The sequence below is a fragment of the Hydractinia symbiolongicarpus genome, chromosome 5, assembly GCF_029227915.1.
Source record: "Hydractinia symbiolongicarpus strain clone_291-10 chromosome 5, HSymV2.1, whole genome shotgun sequence".
NCBI lineage: Eukaryota > Metazoa > Cnidaria > Hydrozoa > Anthoathecata > Hydractiniidae > Hydractinia > Hydractinia symbiolongicarpus.
This window is the reverse complement of record NC_079879.1, coordinates 10,301,459-10,326,140: the sequence shown is the minus strand read 5'-3', so window position 1 is coordinate 10,326,140 and position 24,682 is coordinate 10,301,459. Positions and strand designations below refer to the sequence as shown.

At 32.9% G+C, this 24,682-nt stretch overlaps 1 protein-coding gene across 1 annotated transcript; it reads left to right on the top strand.

The window, feature by feature from the left end:
- The first annotated feature begins 7,792 nt into the window (after positions 1-7,792).
- On the top strand, positions 7,793-24,312 carry LOC130644697 (WD repeat-containing protein 3-like). The gene is made up of 35 exons (XM_057450403.1): positions 7,793-8,021; positions 8,107-8,177; positions 8,276-8,338; positions 10,192-10,261; positions 10,357-10,406; positions 11,965-12,033; positions 12,122-12,200; positions 13,331-13,435; positions 13,511-13,612; positions 14,169-14,266; positions 14,350-14,380; positions 14,657-14,733; positions 14,817-14,856; positions 15,019-15,137; positions 15,459-15,530; positions 15,612-15,705; positions 15,857-15,958; positions 16,046-16,131; positions 16,694-16,762; positions 16,867-16,939; positions 17,021-17,077; positions 17,176-17,276; positions 17,373-17,388; positions 17,473-17,568; positions 18,285-18,338; positions 19,411-19,491; positions 19,628-19,678; positions 19,862-19,927; positions 20,482-20,544; positions 21,859-21,909; positions 21,984-22,027; positions 22,312-22,390; positions 22,525-22,574; positions 22,906-22,999; positions 24,138-24,312. Exons 1-35 carry the CDS (start codon positions 7,824-7,826, stop codon positions 24,273-24,275), a joined length of 2,709 nt encoding a protein of 902 aa, XP_057306386.1. The 5' UTR covers positions 7,793-7,823; the 3' UTR covers positions 24,276-24,312.
- The last annotated feature ends 370 nt before the right edge of the window (positions 24,313-24,682 follow it).

Here is a 24,682-nt window from a genome sequence, read left to right as displayed (position 1 = left end):
TATTGCCACCGTTCTTCCGCTTTCTCTATCAGTAGCTGCCATTCCTAAGCGGTTTCAGGAACTTTCTTGCGCAAGGGCATCATATATCGCCTCTGCTACAGGTACAATAAATTGCGATATTATACTTTTGTGTATTCTATATTGATACATTAGACTGTCAAACGATTCCCCAGTAGCAAGATATCTCAAAGTAACAGCCAGTTTTTCCTCTGAACTAATTGGCTTGCGAAACAATGTCATTTTCTTGGTTATTGCAGGGCATAATCTTTCAAGCACTTCCTAAATGAGCATTGAAGCCAAGCTCGAACCCAGCTCCTTTAGCGCAGCGCCGTTGAGAAGCAAAATAGTCCTGGGGACGAGGTTACATTGAAGCGAGACAAGCAACACATTTAAACTATTAACAAAGTTTGTTTTTATCTAATCATACCATAGTCACATACCCTGAATAAGTCCTCGTACATACGAAGATATTTTCTATACTCATATGCGTCTTCCATTCTCAATTCGCTTAAAATTGTATGATATGCACCGGACTGATCTCTTCTTTGTAGCCATGACTTCATCCATATGTTTCGTTTGCGTTTTTTGCAATGTTGTTCATTCCACTCTTCTTTGGAGAAAAAAGCAGTGATCATTGACATGAACACAACCTCTTTCTTTCGATCCATGTTTAAAATAATGCAGAAAGACTTTATATTAAATTAGAAACAATTGAAAACGAATTTCTAAATATTTGTGAAACAAAAACAGACAATTTCAAAATAAAAATTTCAAATGTATCTCGGCCTTTAGAGATAAACTTTAAGGTTTTATCTCAAAGAGCTCTAGGGACAAAAATGATTGGAGCCAAAACAGGGTCCCCTGAGTCATTACTACGAAGCATCAATTTAATTAACCCTATTCGGTCCGGGGTTTTTCGAACATACTATGACCGGGGGGGGGGGCGGATTCCGCCCCCCTCAATAACTTTCCATAGGATTGTTCAAATTGAATCAAACTTAGCACACTTATAGTACGTCATAAAAGGAACAAAATGGCGGCAATAAATTTTTGCTTGCGTCAGCACATTTTCTGTGACGTCATCGGAAGCTTGAAAATTGTTAAAAATGCCACTATCTGCTTAAAATATAATTACTTTTGTTCTAGAGCGAATTTTTACATTCTGTTTGAAGTTTCTGAAAGCTAAATAAAAGTTATTAAACATATCTTCCGGTTTTTACATGCATCGAATAAAAAATTGCCAAAAATTGCCCGAAAATCCGTTTTTTTTCGATTTTCGGGTAAAATCCGAAAAAATCGGGAAATCGGATTAGTCACGTGTCAAAATTAATCGAAATGATTCTTCTTGATGAAACAAAGTTGTGTTGCAAGTTTCAAGTTCTAAGGATAATCATAACAGGAGTTATTATATTTTCCCCATTATAAGGATTTCATAGAGATTTTAGGGGTAGTTTCGAGTAATGGCCAATATCAAAGCCTAGGAAAGGTATGGGACCTAAAAATTTAGCATGCAGGTGTCTAATAGATAAATGTTGAAACTCAGTAAGTATCATAGCCATATAAGAAAGCAATCAGGAGTTATTAAAAAAAACCGTCAGGGGGGGGGGGGGGGGGCGGAATCCGCCCCCCTCCCGGACCGAATAGGGTAAAAAAGGACAAAGCTGTTTTCCTGATTTTTCTAAGTTTTGTTTCTATTTTTCTTAAAAATTTTGAGGACATCGGATGAGAAGGAAGACAAAAATAAGTTTTGGTGAAGTTATGTTTACACGCTTTTTTTATATAAGAATAGTGTTTTTATCGTTTCACCCTTAGTATTCTTAAACTTTTTTAAAAAAATTCTTAACATAGCTACAGCCGGAATTTCCCCTAATATGCCTAAATACCATACTCTTGGGGTCATTTTACTTATTGTAATGGTTAAAAAGCGTGTCAAAGTAAATTAACGAAGTGTTAAAGACAGGTGAGCTGACAAGAAAATAAACATACAGTATAAAGAAGAGCGTGTATTTGTTCTTACTATGTTCGTCCTTGCGTTCTCACCCTAAGATAAGATAAATTAAGATAAGATAGTTTAAAACAAAATTAAAAAAATAATCGTGAATAACATCAATATACTAAATAAAACGCTGACTAATCTAAATCAACTATATAAATCGCGTGTCGTTTTCTATAGTTTCGTGTAAGTGTAGAGAAAGTTCGGGCAACTCGAAGAAGACTTCATGTGAGTCTTGTCACCGAGAACCGATGTAGAAAACTGGTGGTTTCCAGCGCCTGTTTCTCTTGTTTTTATGTCAGGACGCATGGCGAGACGAACATGGTATCGCCGTCCCGATATCACAAAAAATACAAAATGCCCTGAGGACGAGGTTGTCCCGTCTCTTACACTATTTTTCAACTTTTTTGTGAAATTCATTTCACGCCAAAAAGACATGATAAAGCAAAAGTAATAAAGAAGAACTACTTTGCGCACCACTAACATACTGTCTGGCAGTGAGCGGGATTCGATCCGTGGTCACCAGATTTGGGAAACGGCAGTCTAAGAAATCTGTGCGATTTAAATTATTGAATTTCCGCGCCCAAAGGCGTAGGAAATTCTTTAAAATCGTCGTTTTTTTCTTTCGGAGCATTTTTTGAGAAAAAATCGACCCTGGGATTTCACGTTGCTCCGTCACAGATGTAAACTTCGTACCCAAGCTCCTTAACTACTGGGAAGTCTTGTATTGACGTTTCAGGCCAAAATTGGTATTTGTTTTCAAAACAATTTGGCAGAGTTAACAAAAAAAGTATGCTGAACATAATGGTGACATAATAATTTTGATTTTTGTCACCTAAATGTCATTTTAGGCCAAAATTGGTCCAAAAATTAGAACTACTTTATTTTCAACAAAATTTGGCACAGTTAACAAATAAAGTATGCTGAACATGATGGTGACATCAAAATTTTGGTTTTTTGCCACCTTAAATGTCATTTTAGGCTAAAATTGGTCCAAAAATTAAAACTACTTCTTTTTCAACAAAAATTGGCAAAGTTAACAAAAAAAGTATGCTGAACATAATGGTGACATCAAAATTTTGTTTTTTTTTTACCTAAATGCCATTTTAGGCCAAAATTGGTCCAAAAATTAAAACCACTTCATTTTCGGCTAAATCTGACACGGTTAACAAATAAAGTATGCTGAAAATGATGATGGTACAAAAGTTTGATTTTTTGTCACCTAAATGTCATTTCAGGCCAAAATTTATCTAAAAATTAAAACTGCTTTATTTTCGACAAAAATTGACACAGTTAATAAAAAAATATGCTGAAAATGATGGTCACATCAAAATTTTGATTTTTTGTCAACTAATGCCGTTTAAGACCATAAACGTTTCAATCGCAAGACTTTCAACCATGAATGATAGGCTGTATTTTTGTTAGCAATTTCTTTTAAAATGTGAGTTTAATGGCACGTTTCGTTTTGTTTGCGTTTGTTGTAAGATATAATGTCACTGGTGTGCTTATTCTTAGAGGTTCATGCAGCAAACCCCTTCGAATGTTTGGCACAATAACACAACGAATTAGCAGGTAGGTTTTCATCAAATATTTTTGTAGCGCGCGGAAATTCTTAGAGCCCCCAGGGCTTCTTGTTAAAAATTAAAACAACAATCCTGATGCAGAAGACGTTCGGGTGCGATTATGCAGGAAATAATTCATTCGCATAAATTAAAATAATATAAAACCTAATTTTACTCAATGTTTAATTGACCGCCACCATTTTTATTGCGCTGGATATTAATAATCAGGACCCAACAAATGGTCATAGGGATACCCCTACTCATTCTCGTTAATAACTACACGTTTTAATAATTTGATTACTAACACTCTAGATTGCCAAAAACCTTTAAGAATTTAGTAATATTTATTTAGGTTAAGAAAATATGTTCCACACAATGGTCAATATTTTACACAACTAGTAAACATGATGGTAGTCACTAAAACACATGGGATATGGAAGGCACATTTATTTTGGTTATCAAAAACAGTAACAACAGTTTAACTCTGTTGTGTTGTTTTATATTTCTTGTTTTGTACTTTTAATCACTCTATTGTTCTATTTTTTTTAGAAAATTGTTTAGTTTAGTTATTTTTTTGGACTTCTCAGCTACCCTTTTTAACACCTTTTTGTGCTTTTATGTTAGCTATGTGCTTTTTATGATTTGTCCTTTTCTGGCATCCAAAGTTCAAGAAAAATTTTCCTCAAAGTAGGTTCGCAGACTTGATTATTTTGCTCTCTTTACAATTTCTAGTCCCTCATGGAAACAATTAATTGATAGTGAGGCTAGCCACATATAAATCACAAACCTGTATGTCAAGTCCAAAGATTTTTGATGTGGGACAAAACTTGATATACTGCACACTGAGTTTAGTGATACCGCGGGCCACACCATGATTTGGGCCAGGGATCCAGAATTTTTTTTTAAAATTGACCCCCTTAGATTGGCTAAATGACATCTTATCATGAGGATATTAAATAAATTATAATTTTGGTAAGGACTGAAAGCTATAGCGTATGATCCGCCAACTCTGTGAATCCGATAACTCTGTGAAACTGCTTTCGAAGCCTACAACAACTTACCACAGCTCTGTCTACCATTTTAATGAATGAATTCGATTCAGGGGGTTTGATACTACCACTTAATCATTTTATATGACAAAAATTTGGCGGTAAGTTCAGCCGGCTACACCTTTTTGTAATTTTCAAGTCAAGCGCGATGGTGGTCATTTTTTATATATATTGTTATCTCAGTTAATTGATTATAATTATGGTCATGTTATATATACCTTTACTGAGGGTCCAATGATTCGAGAATGTTTTCAAATAAATATTTTAATTTTTAAAATATTTTTGCTGGTCATCAGAAAGCAAACGTCATCATCATCATCATCATTCTTGGCTTAACGTCCGTTTTCCATGCTAGCATAGGTTGGACGGTGTATATTAATGACCCTCTTCCAATCTGATCTAGACTGTGTTAGATCTAAACTCAACTTCCTCTCTATCAAGTCTGTCCTTATAACCTCCTGCCAAGTCTTTCTCGGTCTGCCTCTGGGCTTTGCCCCAGGAACTATCAAGTCTCTACACTTTCTTACCCAATTATCCTCCTCCATTCTTTCCAAGTGCCCCAGCCAATTCAATCTTCTTATCTGGATAACATCTTTAATTCTACGGAGACTTAGCCTGCTTCTTAGCTCATCTGAACTCTTTCTGTCTCTCAGACTGGCATTACACATCCACCTAACCATTCTCATATCATTCCTTTCTAAATGGTCAAGATCTTCCTGCTTCACTGCCCATGTCTCACTACCGTACAACATAACACTTCTTACACAGGCCTCATACAACCTACCTTTTACCTCAATTGACAGGACTCTGCTAGTCAATAAAGGAAGTAACTCTCTAAACTTTTTCCAAGCAGAACCTATCCTGCAAGTAACACTTCTTCCAACACCCCCTTCACTGCCCAACATATCACCTAAGTAACAGAAGTTCTTAACTATCTCTAACGAGCCACTGTTGTACATCATTAAAGCTGGAAATACTTCATTCTCTATAATCTCACCTTTGCAACGCTTGCATACAAACTGTATGCCAGCTCTTAACCTTCCACTAATACTACTGCACTTCTTATGTACCCAATGCTTGCAAGTCTGACAAAAAATTGAGTTACTACCAACCCCTTTCCTGCAAACTCCACAAGGCCACTTTCCAACTACAAGGTCACACGTGTTTTTCAAATTTCACGTAGTTGAAGGATCCATCAGCATTATTGAATGATAGTACATGTCGGATCCGGCTTATTTGTCCGCAATTAACGAGTCAAGAAATTAACGCGAATTAAATTAACAGTCATGAAGTTATTGCATTTAAATGAAATTATTTTAAAAAAGGCATTTAATTAACTCAGTTGAGCAAGGTTGTTTTCAAAAATGCATTTAATTAACGCGAATTTGAGAATATGCAATATCACACAAAGTAAAAATTATGGTAACAGTCAAATCCAGGCTTCTTAAGCGGTATTCTCCATTACAAGGCAATTTGGAAATGGAAATAAATTTTTGGAAAGACAGTGGTAAAAAATTAAAAATTTGAAGAAAAAAGTGCTCAGTTAATTTTCCACTCGGATCAGAGTATGATGATTACATAAAAGTTATTTTAAAAAAGATCACTGAAAAAGAAAACAACGTTGGGCTATTGTCCGATGAGGAGGAAATAGTAGAAAATTTGTAAAAAAAATTTGTATTTTTAGGTTTTTAGGGTTTTATCTATTATTAACAGTATTTTAATTAAAGAGCCATGAAATTACCAGTCTTTAAATGTAGTGTTACTACATTTAATTAATGGTCATTAAATTAATTTTAATTAAATTAATTTTGAAAAACTACATTGATTTCATGACTTGTTAATTTCATGGAATAAGGTAAATATCAACAGCGTAGAAAAAACACAAAAGCTATTCATGATAAAACTCAACAAAATAATATGAAAAGTGCTTACGATAAAAGTCGGGATATTTAACAAGTCTGGCAGTGAGGAACAATCATAATTTTTAAATTTAATCACAATTTCCCTGTGCTTGTCATTTATTATCCAAAATAATTAAAGCATTCAATGTTCCAGCCAATATTTCAATTAAAAAAATTATTTTAAGACAAATTAAAATACCGAAAATACCGGGATATTCTTTGGATTTCTGTTATGCAAGCAGGATACAAGACAGAGAAACAAAATGTCCGATTGTCCCGCGTGATGCGGAACACTTGAAGACCTGAAATTACTACTACTTTGAAGTAATATAGGGCATGCATATAGATGGATTCCAGTGTGACAGTAATTGTTTACTTTTTAGTAGTAAGCTCTTTGGCTCTGGTATTTGCGTGGGAAGAAAAAAGATGCTAGGATATGGTAAAGAGAGGTCTTTTCCTGTTAATTTCTTGTCATGGAAAGATTGTTTCAGATTTTATGCTAGTCTTGAGTGTAGATTGATGTCTGAAAATAAATTTGCTTCAGCCAGCGCCCCATCTTTTTTCCTGCCACGCAGATGCCAGACCAGTAAAAGCTTACCACTGGAAATGTATAACAGAATTCATGTATTGAATTGATTGGCTTTAGGTATTTGAGTGGTGAGGCAGACATTGTTTCTAGTTATTGTTGACACATGTTTCACAGCTTAGTGCCCAGGACTTAATTAATAATTGTGTTGAAAATATTAAAAAATGCCAGTATTAAATTTGGATCATGGTATTCTTTCTTTCTTTGCTACTTTCAAACAATGAGTGGCTATTTGAAACATCATAAAAAATACAATTAATGAGGGACATGCAACTATGTCTTCCATGGCATAGTCTTCAACAATACTGCCACTCATTTCATTATGCACACCATGATTGCTAAAAATAAAAAAAAACATCAGAAAAGAATCTTCCACACATCATTGTTACAGACAATCCATGATAATTATAATCATCCTATTGTTTTTCCAAGAAAATTTACATATAATAATAAACTGTTTACTTAGAATAAACCCTAACAAAACCCTGTAAGACTTATATATATAATTTATAGATCATAATATTATTAAGTCTTCATTGCAAATTGGACCCTTGGACTCACATCAGATTTCTGTAAAAGGTTTAAAAATGGTGATGATCAAAATTTCAATTATCAATAGCCTTATTAAGGATAGTTTGGATAGTTTAGAATAAATCAGAATTTACATTTTTACTTATGGTTTGTTGTCTTTCTTGGATATTTTTTGTTTGTTTTAAAATCAGGTATATAACTATGCCGCTGGCAAAAACATATAAGCGATATGAAGAACTCTCAACATTTGGAGTTATCGGCAGTACAAGATGTAACCTGTTGTTACTAGACCAGTTTCCAAATAAATCCTCTGTTGCATCTACAAAATTGTCATCTATATATGGTGTAACTGGAGCACTAGAAAATGTTGTAGTCTGGGATGTTAGGAAAGCCGAAAAGGTTAGGCTTCTATAAGATTGCAAACTTTCTGTCAGTGCTGTATGTCCTCCTACTGATGTGTATTTAAGTTTTTCTTTCTTTATAGGTCTGCACACTAAAAGGAAAGAACAGTGAAATAACATCAATAGCAAAGTCTACCAATGTAATAGCTGCAGGGTATATTTCTCTTTTGTATATTTTTGTATATCCTGTTCATCACAGAAAATGTGTAAAACAAGATGCTAATACATTTTTTATACTCTTGTGTATTTTAGGTTTAACGATGGTTCAGTTAAGCTATGGGATTTAAAAAATTTTACAAATGAAATATCTTTCAGGTAAACTTTTATTAGGCCACAGTTGTTTATCCTCATTCACAAAGTGCTGCATGTGCTTTATTTTTGTCATTTTTTATGTTAACGCTACTTTTATTTCAAAAAATAATATTTCACATTTCCATGTTATGCAGTGATAATAAGTCAAATGGGGCCAACATAAAATGTAGAAAGGGTATATTAACAATAGAATTTCTTCTTAAATGGAAATTCCTGGAAATTTTTGGAAGATCAATGAGAGCTCTTCAAGCTATTTTTCACTATTAAGCTTGTTTTCTGCTCCACCTGTCACTTTTCAATTTTTTATTTGCAGCATTAGGAAACCTGAGGTATGAGAGGATGTTGGAGTTATATTATAGAAGTTGGTTAAAAAGTTTTTGTATTTCCATTCTCAAGATATTCACATAGAATTTCAGATTTAATTATCCTGCACAAATTTTGGTCATATTTGAGTAGTAGCAAATTTTTACATTTTTCGTCATCAGTAGTTTTTATCAATGTATAGATTATTAAATGAATTGCTTAACACAAAATTTTTGCCAAAATGACCCAATAACCCAGGATCGGCAACTTGGTTTGCAATTAAATATTCTGGGTAAGATTGTATAGGCCCTATATGTTTAAATAAAGCTGTAACGAGAAGGGAGAACTTTAAAGAGGCGGCTTATGTTTGTTGTTGTGTTACAGTCCTCTGAATCCACGGCGGCATTCAGCTTTTCCCGTTGTGAATGCTGTCTTGTCTCCACGACGGTAAAATTTTGCCGCAGTGGTTTATAGACTGCTCAAAGCACTCTTTCCAACTTACTAATCTTGCTAGCTACTTATTTATTCGTCAAAAAAAGTCTTGGTTAGATCATACCAAGCATCAGTCATTTTCAGAAATATTTGAATCAAGTAACCCGTGCAATGTAAAACACCATTCAGAGGATGTTACGCATGCGATGTTGCCCATTCATTTTGCAGTGGAAAAGTAGGGACGTTTTGAATTGTGAACCCCGAACACAATGATCGAGCGTCTACGTATAGCCACTCTCTCAATCTTAACTTCCTTTTCTACATGTCCAAAATAGTATGCATGACTATACTGTCCTTTTCATAAATTTTGTAGTTATTTTTCAGGTCATCACAAGCAAATAGGCAAGAATATGCTTCGTTTTCAAATTAAAAAAAAAACCTTATCCACATGGCTTAAACAAAACTTCAAAATTCATTCAGAAAGCTCAGCTACAATTAAAAAAATTTATACATGTGGGTTTCGTTTTTAAAATTGTTTGAATAAGCTTGTGACATGAGGAAAAAAATCCATTAAATTCAAACCTGGTATGGTTTCCAATAGTTTTGTCAAATGAAGAAATTATCTACGATTAAATCCATGATAAAATGTTTGCTCCGACTGTAAGTGCAGTTTTGCGAACTTCTGTGCTCAGTCGGCGTTCATCTCCGCATTAGTTAAGAACTGCATGGCTGGTTTTGTTGTGTAAGACCTGGACCAAGGACGACGGGGCCAGGCAAAAGAGATTTGTGTCTACGTAGTTCTTTTAACTAAGTCAGGAGTCTGTGAATTAGCTAGGATGATCAGGTTGGCTATGAATAGGCTTGCTCTTGGAGTAAAAGAACCAGGACTATTTAATAATTCTGAGATCTGAAAGTGGGGGGTGTCTGACCAAGACAGAGATCTATCAGGCGTTTTGTCCGACGAAAGTTCGAAATGAGTGATTTCTGTTTTACTGTTGAAGCTGACCCCTAACATTTTCACTAATTCAGAGGGCTGTGCATTATTAAATCTCCATTTAATGTCTGTGTTTTGTTGTTATTTTGTTTTTGCTTTTGTCTAACACTTGCATGTTCCATTTTAGTGGTCATAAATCTGCTGCAACTTGTTTATCATTTGATCACAATGGAACAAGACTTGTTTCTGGATCCTCTGTAATTAATTTTTGTACCTTAAAAAATTGTCTGATTTTAATGAGTTAGAGAAAGACTACGTTAACAACATATTGCATCTCTTTTTTTTAATACAGGATACTGAAATAATTGTTTGGGATATTGTTGGTGAGAGGGGTTTATACAGGTAACGTATTTTTGATTGGCTTTATCCTACTCAAAATATAGCTTTGCTGAGGTTTTATCAATTTCCGGTTTTTATGCACAGTAATAAGTAACAATTTAACTTACCAGTACAGTATCCAAAACCTCCACTAATTTGCATTTCGATTTAATTTACATTAGTTTTACCCACTTAAACATGTTTTGTCATTTTGCATTAATTAGTATTTGATTTAATCAATTAATCAATGTATACACAGATTATTTTTTTTTTTGGTTTAAATTGTTTCCTCAATTGTTTCGGCATGTTTAAGAAATAAAAAAGCATCTAAGAAAAGTAACTAACATTATCGATTCAAGATTTCGTATTAACACCTTCTAATGGCGTTTTGGAAATACTTCTACAACTTCAATATGGCTGTAATTTTGCAGAAATTTAAAACTAAAAGGTTTAGATGCACCTAAATGGAACTTATTTACTTCTGATAATCACAATGTATACTTTGGAATTTTTATATTTTTTGTATTCATTACTATTAACATTAATTTGTTCTTTACAGTTAACACTGTATTGCTTTCTTTGTAACAACATATTTGAAACAACATATATTGTACTCGCAACACACTATTAGTTACCAGTTGTCTTATCTTGTTTTATGTCATATTTTTTATTTATCAAATATGGTTATGGGTAATGGGTAACACAAAGACCAATAATAAACCTTTCGCACCTAGCATAATGCAAAAACCATTAACAACACAAATTCCACAGAAACTTATTCTTCTTTTTATTCACGCCAGCAAAGATTATAAATTTGTTCTGTAAAATGTTTTGTTCACCACAATTATATTAATAATTTTATTTCTTTGAAACAAACTTTTAGTGTATTAATCATGGAATTTCTGACTTTTTATCTATATATGTAAAAATATAAGTTTAAACTTATTTCTTGTTTTACTAACATAAACTTTAAGATAATTAATTCCAATATATCACAACCAAATCTTAGTATCAGTTACGGGAAATAGCAAACAACGGTTTCTTTGTTACGTGGTGTAAAGAGTGAGCCAACGGCTCAAATTTATGGAATCTATGTACAGGGTGCTTTGATTGCAATGTGCAAGAAACGTACACATAAAATTTGCTACATATATAATTATATATATAGAAATACAACTGGTGAATTCAAACTTCCTCTTTTTTCACTTGCTCTACTCATGACATTTCTTTGCATTGTCTTCAATTTCAAGTCATGATTCCTTAGCTTTAACCGCAAAGAATTAAGATGTTGCTTTAACAAGTTTCAGCTACAGCCCATACCATAGACAACATTGTGAAACACTGTGTACTACAAATGTGGCTTATGATTTTCAGATTTTTGCTGCTGTTATCAGCATATTTTAGTCCTTAAGGACCATTCCTCATATATATAGGGGAAAATTGAAAACATTTCAGAAGGAACATAAACAAACAAGAGAATTTTTTTCAATAAAAAAGTTTAAAATAGATTTTTTTTTAATAAAAATGCAATTTTAAAGTATTCTGATGGTATATATTGCATTATTTGTACCTTATTACACAGGTTGAAAGGCCACAAGGGAATGGTGACAAGTTGTCATTTTATGACTCAAAAAAATGTTTTGATCACGAGGTAAGTCAATGATGCAGAATAAATAAGTTTTGCTAGCAACCATTTAGCTTATCATTTCTCTTATGGGTGAGATCTGTTATATTTTTAGTTCAAAAGATATGCTTGTGAAATTCTGGGATTTAGATACTCAGCATTGTTTTCTAACGTTGGTTGGTCATAAAAGTGAGGTAGCGTAAAAAAAAACATTTAAGTTTAATTTGGTTTGTAATTTAAAGGCTACAGAACATAATTATTAATTTAATTTAGTATATATTATTACAAATCATGCAGTGTGTTATAAAAACTTTATGATTTTGGCATTATGATTATTCACATTCACTTTTAAACCCGCTAACTTTCTATGAATTACCATCAGGTTTTTACCGTATCAGAATTTAGAAAACTAAATCCAGCAAGTTAGCAATGTGAAAAACTTTTAGCATATTTTTATGTTCTTTACTGTAAGTTTGTGTAATGGCTAAGTAAAAATATACCAAGACAAACAAGAAGTTTTATTTTTAATATTATTAAATAATAGCATTGCGTTGCTTATTACATATAACTTGTCGTTTTTCTCTAATAATACCCTGCTCATAAAAATATAAATCTTTTTTTTTTTGTAGGTACAGCTTAACGTCTTTTTCTGTTTAATTTTTATTTAAAAACCATCACTGTAAAACTGTTTTTTTTGTCTGATTTTTTTATCATAATTTTAAGGATATTTTGACATGCTCTTAGTATATTTGAAATATTTCCAGATCGCGAAAAGGTGAATAAACTCTTTGCTATAAGGGATTTCCAAAAATATGTAGACCTCTGAACACTCACACTCAGGAGAATGTTCTTTTTAGCAAAAGCACATGGTCAGTTCTCTCTTATTTAGATTTCCATTGAAATCCATTTTGATGTATTCATCACCATATCTTGCCAAAATTCATTTTCAGCATTAGATTATCAACGGCTCAACAACCGTTTCTTGTATCATGTTTAACAAAATAGTTAATGTTATCAAATAGATTCTACACCATTTAAAAGAAAATTATTTCAAAAGAACAATTATTTTGAAGATTTTTTCTTTAACCTGTTAAAACGTGTTAAAAAAGGGCTATTGGCGTGCAAAAAGTATAATGCTTTTAATTAATTTAAAGCTTGTGTATAATTTGTTTCAAAAGCTAAAGTTTCTCATTATCTTTGGAAGAAGAAGCATGAACAAACAACATTTTAAAAGAAGTTATACATGTTTCTTGTTTTATCCAAAATGTAGGCATTAATAAAAGAGAAGTTGTTTTTCACTGTCCACTCTTGTGATCAATTTTAGATATGGCAGACATGTTTAGTCAATAACGAAACTAGACTTCTTACTGGGTCTGGAGATTCAGAGTTGCGAGTGTACAAAATTGAGGACGGTAAAGATAATGAAGAAGTATGCTTCTCAGAATTTTTTTTAGTATTTGATGACAGGATTTATTAGTATTACAAATGTATAACTTTTTTCAAGGGCCCTTTAAGATGTGAGTTAATTGGATCGATCATGCGGCAAGGAAAAGGGCGTGTGATGACACTATCTGTAGATTATACTGGGAAATATATTGCCTGTCATGTATGTATGCATTATTAATATTATTGAAGTTATTTACCTATAGGACAGCCTCCCTGTTTCTATTGGTAGTACTATCAACAAGGGTACTGCAAAAGGGGGTCCTAGTGTATTTGAAGCTTCCATTTGCAGGCACTGCAATTGCTCAATTAGACAACCACATAAAACATCAATCCTATTCCCTTGCTGAACTCTAAGCAGAAGGGAAAGATTTACACTTTAGAGTTTCTGGCATGACTCAACTGGTGCTTGAACCCAAGACTTTTCACACTTAAAACAAACGCTTTACGACAAGGCTAACAGTTGGTGAAGGCTACAAGTCAGTATCGAGTGGCCATTTACTTTTAAACCTGGTCATTACTTTTAAACATTGCCATAACAGCCACTTTAAGTACATATAAGCAGTAGTCATTGTAGGCAGGTGGATGCTATATCCAATAGCATTAGTGTGTCATTTTAAGGTGGTAGAATTTATTGTTGTTATTCTTAAAGGCGGTTATTTTATCAGCATTATTGTTAACAGGGTTTGACTTTGCTAGTTCTTTGTGTTTTGCGTTAGGGAACAGATACAACACTGGAATTATATCAAATTCATAGTGATGAAGAAATAAAACATGCTATACATAAAAGAAGGAAAAAGTTAATAAAGAAGCAGAAGTAACCTCTTTTTAATTTTTTTAACTTCAAATATTGTTATAATCTAATTATAGTTTCTTCAACCTCATATTTTTTTGATTTAGAAAGAAGCCGGAAGTAGAACAATGCAACGAGGTGAGTTTTCGAATTGAAAATTCTATGCCATGCTAATTTTTTCCCTTCAAGTTAGTAACTTTTGAAAAAGTATTTTTTGATTCAATTATTAAGATAAAAATTAAATCATAGACATCGGTTGGTTTTCATCAAATCATCAGTGCTTGTTATTTTTATGTAGTGTTGATTTGTCTAATAACAAACACCAGTCAATGCAATATTTTAAAATTCATTACATGTGAGTGAAAAGCTACACCCTAAGAATGTATATCAAGAAGCAAAACCATTTCGCTTTAGATAGCCCTTGATGTGGAGCAAGAGGTTGGTGATGAAATAAAGAAAATACAAACTTTCCAGTTAAAACAAAAACTAAGGTCCGTCATTTAACGATTTTTTAGTACGAATTTGTTTTTGCTTTTCAAGTTGCATTAACTTCGAGATGGATTTTTATTTTTAGGTCATGTGCAATTCATTTTGATGGCAAAAATAATGTCAAGGTAATGATCTCAAATCGAAAAAGATAATTTTCAGTGCATATTATTATACTTTTATTTAATTTCTATGGTGGGACAGGGGTTCTAACAGGTATTTAAACTAAATTGAAGTAATTAATAAGAATTTTTGACTATTCTTATATTATAATTATTTTTATTTGTTAGTTACTGCTGTTATATACAAGTAATTCATTTGGCTATTACAAAGTATCACTAGAAGAAATGCCAATGAAATGTAATCTTGTCTCTATGATTGCCAGCATGGGACATAGGACAGATGTTAGGTAATCAGTTTACGGATAAAAAAGTGTTTGCAAATCGGGGTTGTGCCAACAACACATGCACTGCAATTTTTTACACATGCACAATAGTTTTATTTTTCGATGTTTACACAAATATTTTGAGGGAAAATGGAATTTCATTTTGGTCATTTTGACCGAAATAAAATCAACATTAAAATGCGTTTTATTTTGCAAGAAACAATGTCTCCATTTAATACCACGCTGGGTTGAAGTAAAATCTTTATTTTGCCTCCAAAACAAATCTTCATGTCAAGGCTGTCCTATGGATTGTTTGTACACTAAGTCTTCCTGTTTTCGTTTCAGGACACTTGCGTTTAATTCAGATGCAACATTATTAATGAGTGGTTCTGGAGAATGTGTGAAAATTTGGAATAGGTATTAAGAAATACCTTTGACCATTTAAAAAAAAATCTAGGAAAGAAACCTATACAACTTGTTTAATTTTTATTTTATCAGGAGTTCACAAAAATGTATTCGCACGTTGGAGTCAGATTATTGTTTATGTTCATTTTTTGTACCTGGGGATAGACATGTTATTGTGGGAACCAAGGTATACTTAGTAATAAATTACGACATCTGCTTTTGTATGGTTACAGAATCATGGTTTCAAGTAATCTAATCTTGATAAAACGCATGTAAGATGTTTCATATGGACATAGAAGGTATGTGGAAGAAATTATATATTCTGTATTATATTTTAGAGTGGAAAATTACAGCTTTTTGATATTAGTTCTGGAAATCTGTTGGAATCAGTTGATGCTCATACTGAAGCAGTATGGTCAATAGCACTCTCACCTGACAAGGTGTGTTTTTGGGGATAGTTTCATGAAATCTTTTTGCTTATCTAGGTTGTTTTTTTGCATATGTTTTTTCTTTGTATATTCCTTTAGAATGGGTTTATATCTGGTAGTGCTGATCACGATGTTAAATTTTGGGAATTCGAACTAGTAGAAGATAGTGATTTTTCAAAACACAGGTAAAGTCCAATGTTTTAATGTTGATAGTTTTAGGACCTGCATGAAAATAGACTTGACCCGTTTAGTTTGCTGTCAAGTTGCCTTTGCTTCTTAGTTTCAAATAAGGGTTCAAAACTTTATTTTCCTTGGTTTCCAGGGTCAACATTAATGCTAGTAGCAACAGGGATTAAAAGAGGCAATAATCATAACAAAATATTTGGAAATTATATCCAAGTTACGTTGTGCCTTGCAGTAAGCGGAATTTGTCCAACTTTGCAATAACTGCAGGCCACAAACGTATCTGCTACACTACGTGCAGCAATATTTTGATGACAACTTTGGTTTATCTGGATGGCATGCTGATAAAGATTTATTCTGTGTGTTTATTTTTTCTGAGAATAATTCACTTTTATTGTACTTCCATTCATGATGAGTGAAATAAGTTTTATTTCATCACACTTATTGTACTCACCTGTCATAATCAAAGGTCTTATCAGGGTAAACCATTCTTAGTGAAGAATAGTACACACACGTGACATGATAAGTCATCATCTACAAAATAACATTGATTATTTCATTTAGCAAGAGGCTGAGCATGAGTCATGCTCAAACATTAAAGATGACTGAAGAAGTTTTGGCAGTAAAATATAGGTAAGAAAAATGGTAAACTATTTCATTATTTGGTTAAAAACTATCCATTATTTAACTAAAATTTTCATTGTGTTTAAGAATGATGTAATGTTGTTTTCTTTTAGTCCCGATGGTCGTCTACTTGCGGTTTCACTGTTGGATAGCACTGTCAAGGTGTTTTTCTCGGATACACTCAAAGTAGGCATACTTTTTACTTACTTATTTTTGCCCAGTATCATACATTTCAAAAATAGTGTATATATTCCATTTTGTTTATAGTTTTTCTTATCATTATATGGTCATAAGTTTCCAGTCCTCTGCATGGATATATCATTGGTAGGCGTTTGTTTTATACATTTTATCTCCTCTATCTTAAAGTTAACTTAAGCCGATATGTTTTTCTTTTATACGTTTTCTTTATTTTGCTGCTTTAGGATAATTCCCTTCTTATAACTGGATCAGCTGATAAAAACATCAAAATTTGGGGATTAGATTTTGGTGATTGTCACAAGTCTATATTTGCTCATGATGACAGGTTGGAAATTAAGTATTCAAAATGGTTCATTTGATCGTTAAAGATTATGACACTGTCCTTCTAAATGCTTACACTTTTTTTAATTTATTTTTTTAGCATTACAAGTATACAAGTAAGTGACGTTAAAAATCTCAATATATTGTACCCTGGCAGTAAAAAATTGTTATTTAAAGTCTGTTCATGTCTTGACTTTTAGTTTGTTTCTAAAACACACTACTTCTTCTCATCAAGTAAAGACAAAACGCTGAAATATTGGGATGCTGATAAATTTGAAAATATTATGACACTGCAGGTATGTTTTCGTTGATATGTTAAAGTGGGCATCATTAGTTTTTATTATTATTGCAACTTGTAATACTGTTATCTTACTTTCTGAGGTGGCATTCAATTTTTGAGCCTTGTCAATTTTCAATATTTTAGCCAATATACTGTCATATCGTGTGAAACAACTAAAATTGACGTAGGAGAAAGGAACCTTGCTCACCTCGTGCTACATACAGCAGTGCACTTCTCTATATTTCTAGTCACAAAATGCTCTAAGGCCATTTTTATTTGAAAATTTGTTCATCGTCATTTTATACCCTTGAACAAAAATGTCGGATTGCCTTACATCTAATTATTCTCGTGGTAAACTCGCAGTAACCCTGTGTACTGAAAGAGGATTTCATTCAAGCAAAATGCGATGCTATTACTGGTGAAATTCTAAAATGCAGCAGTTGACGATTAAGAAGGAATATAGATGATTATAAGTCTTTTTTTACCTTATTTGCAAAAGAAAATTTTGGCGATTTGACCTAAATTTGTTATATTTAACGATTTTTAGCTTGAAATAAATTTAAAACGCAGAAATGAGATAATTGATGTCGTATATTTGAAAAATAAAAATACATAAATAGTTCTTTTATGAGTAAATTTGGTTCTTTTACAAATTTTATGATGCACCTCTCAACAGGATACAAAGAGAAAGGGAAAGAATTGTTTTAAATTGTCTATAACTTTATTATTTAGGGACATCATGCAGAGATTTGGTCAATGGCAGTGAGCAATAGTGGAGAGTATGTGGTATGTAACAAACTATGCTGTACATAGCGTAACAAAATTCAATTGTACTATAAAATGATCTCATGGCTTCATTACAAGTTCAAGCCATCCATCTGTAAGGGCAGATCCCACTTGACTTTGTCCTCTTAATCGTTGATTTATTATCATTTCACCTTCTTCAACTGCACGTTAATGCAAATATTTAAGAGTGGTGTAAACATGGGTTAATTTACTCAATGTTGAGCTTGAGGACGCGAAAACTAGAAAAAAATGTAATAGTTTTTACGCTTTTCTTGCTATTGTATGACGTCATTTTTTAGAGAGTTTGCGACAAAAGTGTTTTTGATTGGAAATTATTATTATTATTATTATTATTATTATTATTATTATTATTATTATTATTATTATTATTATTATTATTATTATTATTATTCCGAATATTTATACAGGATATAGCCACTTCAGTGTTGGAAACACTGTTATTAATGTGGGTCCTGTGTTCTGAATGTATACATTAAGTATACACTGGCAATACCTACCCAATTTCCCTCACATGGCATGGGTTGACCCGTAGCTGTGGTAAAGGCACTTGCTAAACATGCCCGCGCTGTGGACCGAACCACGGACCTTGTGATTACGAAGCGAACTCCATAACCACAAGGCCACGCGCCATGACGCGCCTTAATTTTTACAATCGACGATTGTTAAAAATCTCTGTCTGAATGAATTAATAATTACGATAAAAGAAGGAATAGTGAACACAGCCCGCATTCAGTAGTTTGTCATGTGCACTCTGTGTATATATATTGAGAAATAAAAAAAAACATTTATATACCTTATTTAAAGGGACTTTCCAGTAATATATGATTTTTAATTAGTATTATCACATAAAAATAGGTTTTTTTTATATTATTCACTCAATTACATATAAAAGGGAAGAGTTACATTTCCACCTCCTTTAACCTCGGCGAATTAGAGCCAGTTATTGTAAAAAGGACGCTTAGAATTTATGGACATCTGGTGTAGGCCTTCAGATTTTTTATAGAATACAAATACTAGTGTGTATAACGCTGGCTGGTTTGTTTCGTTATAGGCAACAGGCTCCCACGATAAATCGATACGTTTGTGGCAGCGTACAGAAGAACTGTTAGTAATAGAAGAAGAACGAGAACACGTAAGTGAGACTAATGTGCAGAGACATTCTCCACTTGTGTTGAAGCTCTATGTGTAATGTGATTACATATTGTATCAGTTATTCTGTTGGAAACTATTAATGATAACACATGATAAACATACTATGATTATTGTAGGAAAGAGAAGAAGCGGATGAAATGTCAATGCTTGAAAGAGGTGAAAGACCTGTAAGTAAAGATTTGTTTTTGTTGACATACGCACTGACAAATAACTTTACATGTCTTACATGCCCAGTTCGTTGTTATTCTCTCTTTTTTCTGTTTTATTCTGATGGTAATTTTGATTGATTTGCTTAGCTTCAACATACAGAAATTGATCTACTAGTTCAGATATTTATCATTTTTGTGTAGATACCTGGTGAAAGTGAAGGAGAAGCAGCGCATGCTGGGAAAAAGACAATGGAAACTGTCAAAGCTGTAAGTTGCTCTCAAGGGATTTAAATCGAATAAAATTTTCTTTTCTATCTACTTTATCCTTTTTTATTGCTTATTTTACAAAAAAGTGATAAATTTGCAAATTTTAATCTCTGGATTGCTGACAAACCATATAATTTTTTGTTTTAAACTTTTGGTGACATGTAAAAAATTATCGCTGCGAACCGATACAGACTTCTTGGTTAACTTAAGTAATGTTTCATCCGATATTACCTGATTTCATCCGAATGCAAGTAAAACCCAATCCGGCATGTCAAGAAATAGTTTGGCATATTTTTACCACTTATCTGCAGTAAAATTATCAAAATCTGTACATTGTTTTCTGGATGATTTTGTCAATATTCACGCTTTTTTATGCTTTATAAAAATATCAGGCTGAGACTTCAGGTTAAGTACAATAGGTCTGTTGTTTAGAACAATATAAAAATAAAAATAATGACGAGCCTAGTTAAAATTTTGGTATTCTTATAAAAAAGAATACCAAAGAGTGTAGTGTAGTTGCCATTTTCATAAAATTTCTACTGTTTTCTTTCAAGGCTGAACGAATAATGGAAGCAATTGAATTGTATAAAAAAGAAGAAGACAAAATAAAAGAGATGGTAAGTTTTACTTGTACTTTGCTTGACAATCCTTCATGTGTTTCATGATATAATTTTGATAAAATTCTTTTCACTACATTTCGAAAAGGCGAGGTGTGTTTGCACACATAAACATTTGACTGTACAGCTTCACAATGTAGTTGATTAGCTCGTTATTAAAACGCCATCTATGGTGGCTGGTAGGCAAAATGACATGAAAATAAGCTTGAAATGAAATTCATTGAGGGAACAGATCCACGTGTTGTTTTTATCGTTTCGTAAAAACACATAAGAACTAAAATGGTACTAATTTTTGCTGGTGAATAATTTCGTGGGATAAAAGAAAAACATTCCTCGGGTATTATTTTTTGCGAATGACGTAAAAATGTTATCAAATATTTTTGCGAAAAAGACATCTACATATTTAGACTTTAATCCTATTTATCCCGGGGTAAAAAGGGCGCGTGTAGTGCCAGGGAAGAGGGGGCAAATATGCTATACCACTTTAACTTCCTTTTTGTTAGGATGTTAGTCCTAAACTTGGTACGGAATAAAAAAATGACACGCCTTTTTAATGAGTTGTGGCCTGTGCGTTTTTGATTGATAAGATACTTGATACTCTTTTAGATCAAAATAGCTAGTTTCAGATGTTAAACTAGGCGCCAAACTCACAAAATCTCAAGAAATAGGAAAAGATCTAAACATTGGTAGGGCGTAAATTAGCGTAACTTTAGGAAAACATTAGCGCACTGGGCCGTCAATAGATGTTTGTAGCATCGTAATGTGTTTGAACTATTTATGCCGTACGAATGTCAATTGGAGAAAATCGCTATGTCAAGAAATTCGAAAACATATGAGCTAGAGCTTTTAAAATTGGGGGTTAAATACCACCTGTTTAAACTTTTCCAAAGATTTGGCTACAGAAACTTTCAGGGTCATTGAGTTAACTATTCTAATGGTGTTAACAAAAGTATGCAAGGTATGGCTTTCCCCCGTCCAGCCCCACCCCCCACAGCATAATTAGGCTAAAATAAAACATGATTATGGCGACGGCTTTATATTTTTTATTTCGTGTGGATAAAATTATTTCTGCATTTTTCTTGCGAAAATTAGTACTACGCATTTGCGTAGATCAGACTTTTCGTTGTTTGGGTTATAGGTATTTCGTTTAGGAATACGTTGCTTTGCCTGCGACCTTAGTTCCTGGTAAGCTTTGAACATACCGCTAATATAAGATTCCAATTTTTTTTTACGTGTTGGTATGTTGAAATACGCGCCGCGCTAGAACAACTTGCAACGAAACTAAATGCAATTTTCTTAAACCATTCGTTTCAGGGTGAAAAAGCAGAGCTTCATCCTATATTAAAAGCTCACGGTGGTATAAGTGTAAGTATATCCGTCTATTTGTTGTTTTTAATGTCAATTCTTAACAATGACTGAAATATTTTTTGCTTTTCTAGCCTGTTCGATATGTTTTGGAAGTGTTAAAGAAAGTCAAATCAAGGTAAATTCTTTTTCATTCTTAGATAAATTTCTGTTTCAGTGAAGGTGTAACCACAGAAGTTTATACTAAATTGAGTAACTTCGTTTAGTAACAAAGTATTTAGAGGGTTTCGTGCATCATTAACAATATTAGCGATTTTGTAGAGAAAAATATGAAAGCGTGTATCTATCAGACGGCCCTTTTTGGTTTATGATGTGAAAATAAATTAAGCAGACATGGATGGACAACTTTGGAGGGATGTTCAAATGAGTGAATACATGATTAGTGTTTTTAAATTTTTTTAGTGAATTAGAGGAATCGTTACTGGTGTTACCATTTTCTTATGTCGAGGATCTTCTCACATTGATGGACGTTTGGATGAAGGTATGTGTGTTTCCCGTCATGATAGACATGTTTGTTGCTCTTGCTTGTAGAAGTTGGTTTCTGCTGACTGGAATTCCTTCATTACTCTTATTATTCTGACTGCATCTTTGCATTGTGTTTTTGCTTTTTGTTAGAACTCTTGGGAAGTTGAAAAATGTACACGATGTCTCACCTTTCTGTTAAAGTAAGTCTGTCTAACTCGCGCCTGCTCTTATGTGCCTTTTTTCGAGTGTGAAAGTGTAAATTTAGACGTAAAGATTCTTTTAAAGGCTAGAGTAAGAATTCCTTTGCCTTTAAAAATAGTTCTGCGGTTCCAAGTTGAAGAGAAACTGCAACAATGATAGTGAAACTTGGTTATTCGCTAATTACGTTTGTGTGTTACTAAAAAAAAATTTATTCGCAGAAAAAAAAATCATAAAGATTGGTCAGATTTCAGTGTTCTTTTTTTTCTCTTAGTGAGATTATGTCATGCCCTTCAGAATTTTGTGGATAATTTTACATACGTTTTATTTTAGAATCCATCACAATCAGATCACATCAAACAAAGTATTAGTCTCTACAATAGAGTCGTTAAAACTTCATACTCGCCGATCTGTTCTTCAACTCAAGGTATTCTTTGTATGTTAATGATGCACAATGAATTCATCTTGTTTTCTATTTTCAATCACCGTACATTTAATGATTTACATTTAATATACAACTATTAAAAAAAGTTTTTAAAGCTAAAATCTGATAATTTGTGGACTTTGTAGCTAAATAGGTTGATTATGCCATACATAGTATCCCTTCGAAAGAGAAGTGGTTTGCGTTGAGAAAACAGAATACGGTTTGGATTATCAATGCGAACATTTTCAATGTTTGTTCTGGGGGAACATCCCCTTTCTTTTCATTTTTTGCAAAAATTTGAAAAATTTAAAATACGGATAAGTATTTGTGCATTTTTTAACTATTTTGATTTACTTTTAAAGTTTATCAAAACTAATGCGTTTTCAAATATGTGGTCTCGAATAACCGGTATTTAACCGCAACCATTCAATTAGACGATAACCCTAACTTCAGTTTCTAAGTGTAGTATGAAGGTGTGTACAGTTTAGTTTATCGTACAACAACCTACGATAGCACGTTGGATAGAATGATCACTGTCCATATTTAACTTGCCACAAAAGCGTCTAAAGAACGTTCATATTTTTAACCCATCCAACCTGAAATGTACAGTGTGGCCCTCATACAAGTACTTATTTGACACTAGTTTTTATAAAAAAAATCTTTCTGATAATTTTCTTACGTTCTGATCCAATCTAAAAGTTATATTTATTTATTTTTGACATAAACGGAGAAGTCTTGAAAACAAAAGAATAGTGTGAAAAAAACAGTCGCATTAAAGTAAGATCTTGTTCTAGTTCAAGGGTATTTTTTTGTCTTTTGGCAATAGGTTCTGCTAACCATCCAAAACACACATGTACCTAGACAAGGTATAAGTTTGTTAACATTGACTGTAGAGAAAAAAATCTGGCTGTGTACATATTGGAGGTGACTTGTGTAATACAGAATAATCGTGCTTCGGAAGGTCACGTGACAAACAATATCTGGTCCACCTTTTTTGTCTCTGCTGTCCCATGTTGAAAACACAACACGTTGCTTTACTGCCCATTTTAGCCTTAAACTTTTCTTGTTAGACAATCATGGCGGGCACATTTTTTGACCATATTAGTAGCAAGAGTTAATTTCACTTTTATTTTTGTTTTAGGATCAAGTGGGATTTAATCTGGCTGGATTACGATTTCTGCAACAACAATTACAAATGAAAGACGTCACGTTTTTCGAAGATGCCACCGAAAAATTAAAGAAGAAACAAAAAATGAAAAAAATTGTAGCGTTTACCTAGTTTTTATTGAGAAGAGTTTGTTTTTTTAAAAAAATAACCATTTGTTCTATTTAGTTCATCAATATTGATTTTTCAGAATATTCAGGAAAATCCAGTCTCCAAATACATTTAAAGAAAATAATTATTCACAAGCTTATTCTCTCCAAATATATTAATCTTTAATTTATTGATAATTCAATTTCTCCACGATTGTAGAACTTCGAACAATCAGTGCCACATTTCTTATGTCGGGACTACTGGGCGCTCATTTAGTTTTGGAATTTAAAGGAATGCCATTCATTTGTCATTTTTACCTGTGGAAAATTCCACGGAAAGTCGCCCGTCGATCGTATGTCGCGTTTGCTAACCTATATCTTTCATGTGTCTACAGCACGCTATAGAATCGCGCAGATGCAAACAAATGCGGG

Excerpts from the sequence above, each read along its gene's own strand:
- LOC130644697 (XM_057450403.1), top strand. The coding sequence starts at position 7,824 with ATGCCGCTGGCAAAAACATATAAGCGATATGAAGAACTCTCAACATTT. Across the intron at positions 14,734-14,816 it reads CAGTTAAAACAAAAACTAAG|GTCATGTGCAATTCATTTTG; the intron begins GTCCGTCATTTA and ends TTTTATTTTTAG. Across the intron at positions 22,391-22,524 it reads TGATGGACGTTTGGATGAAG|AACTCTTGGGAAGTTGAAAA; the intron begins GTATGTGTGTTT and ends GCTTTTTGTTAG.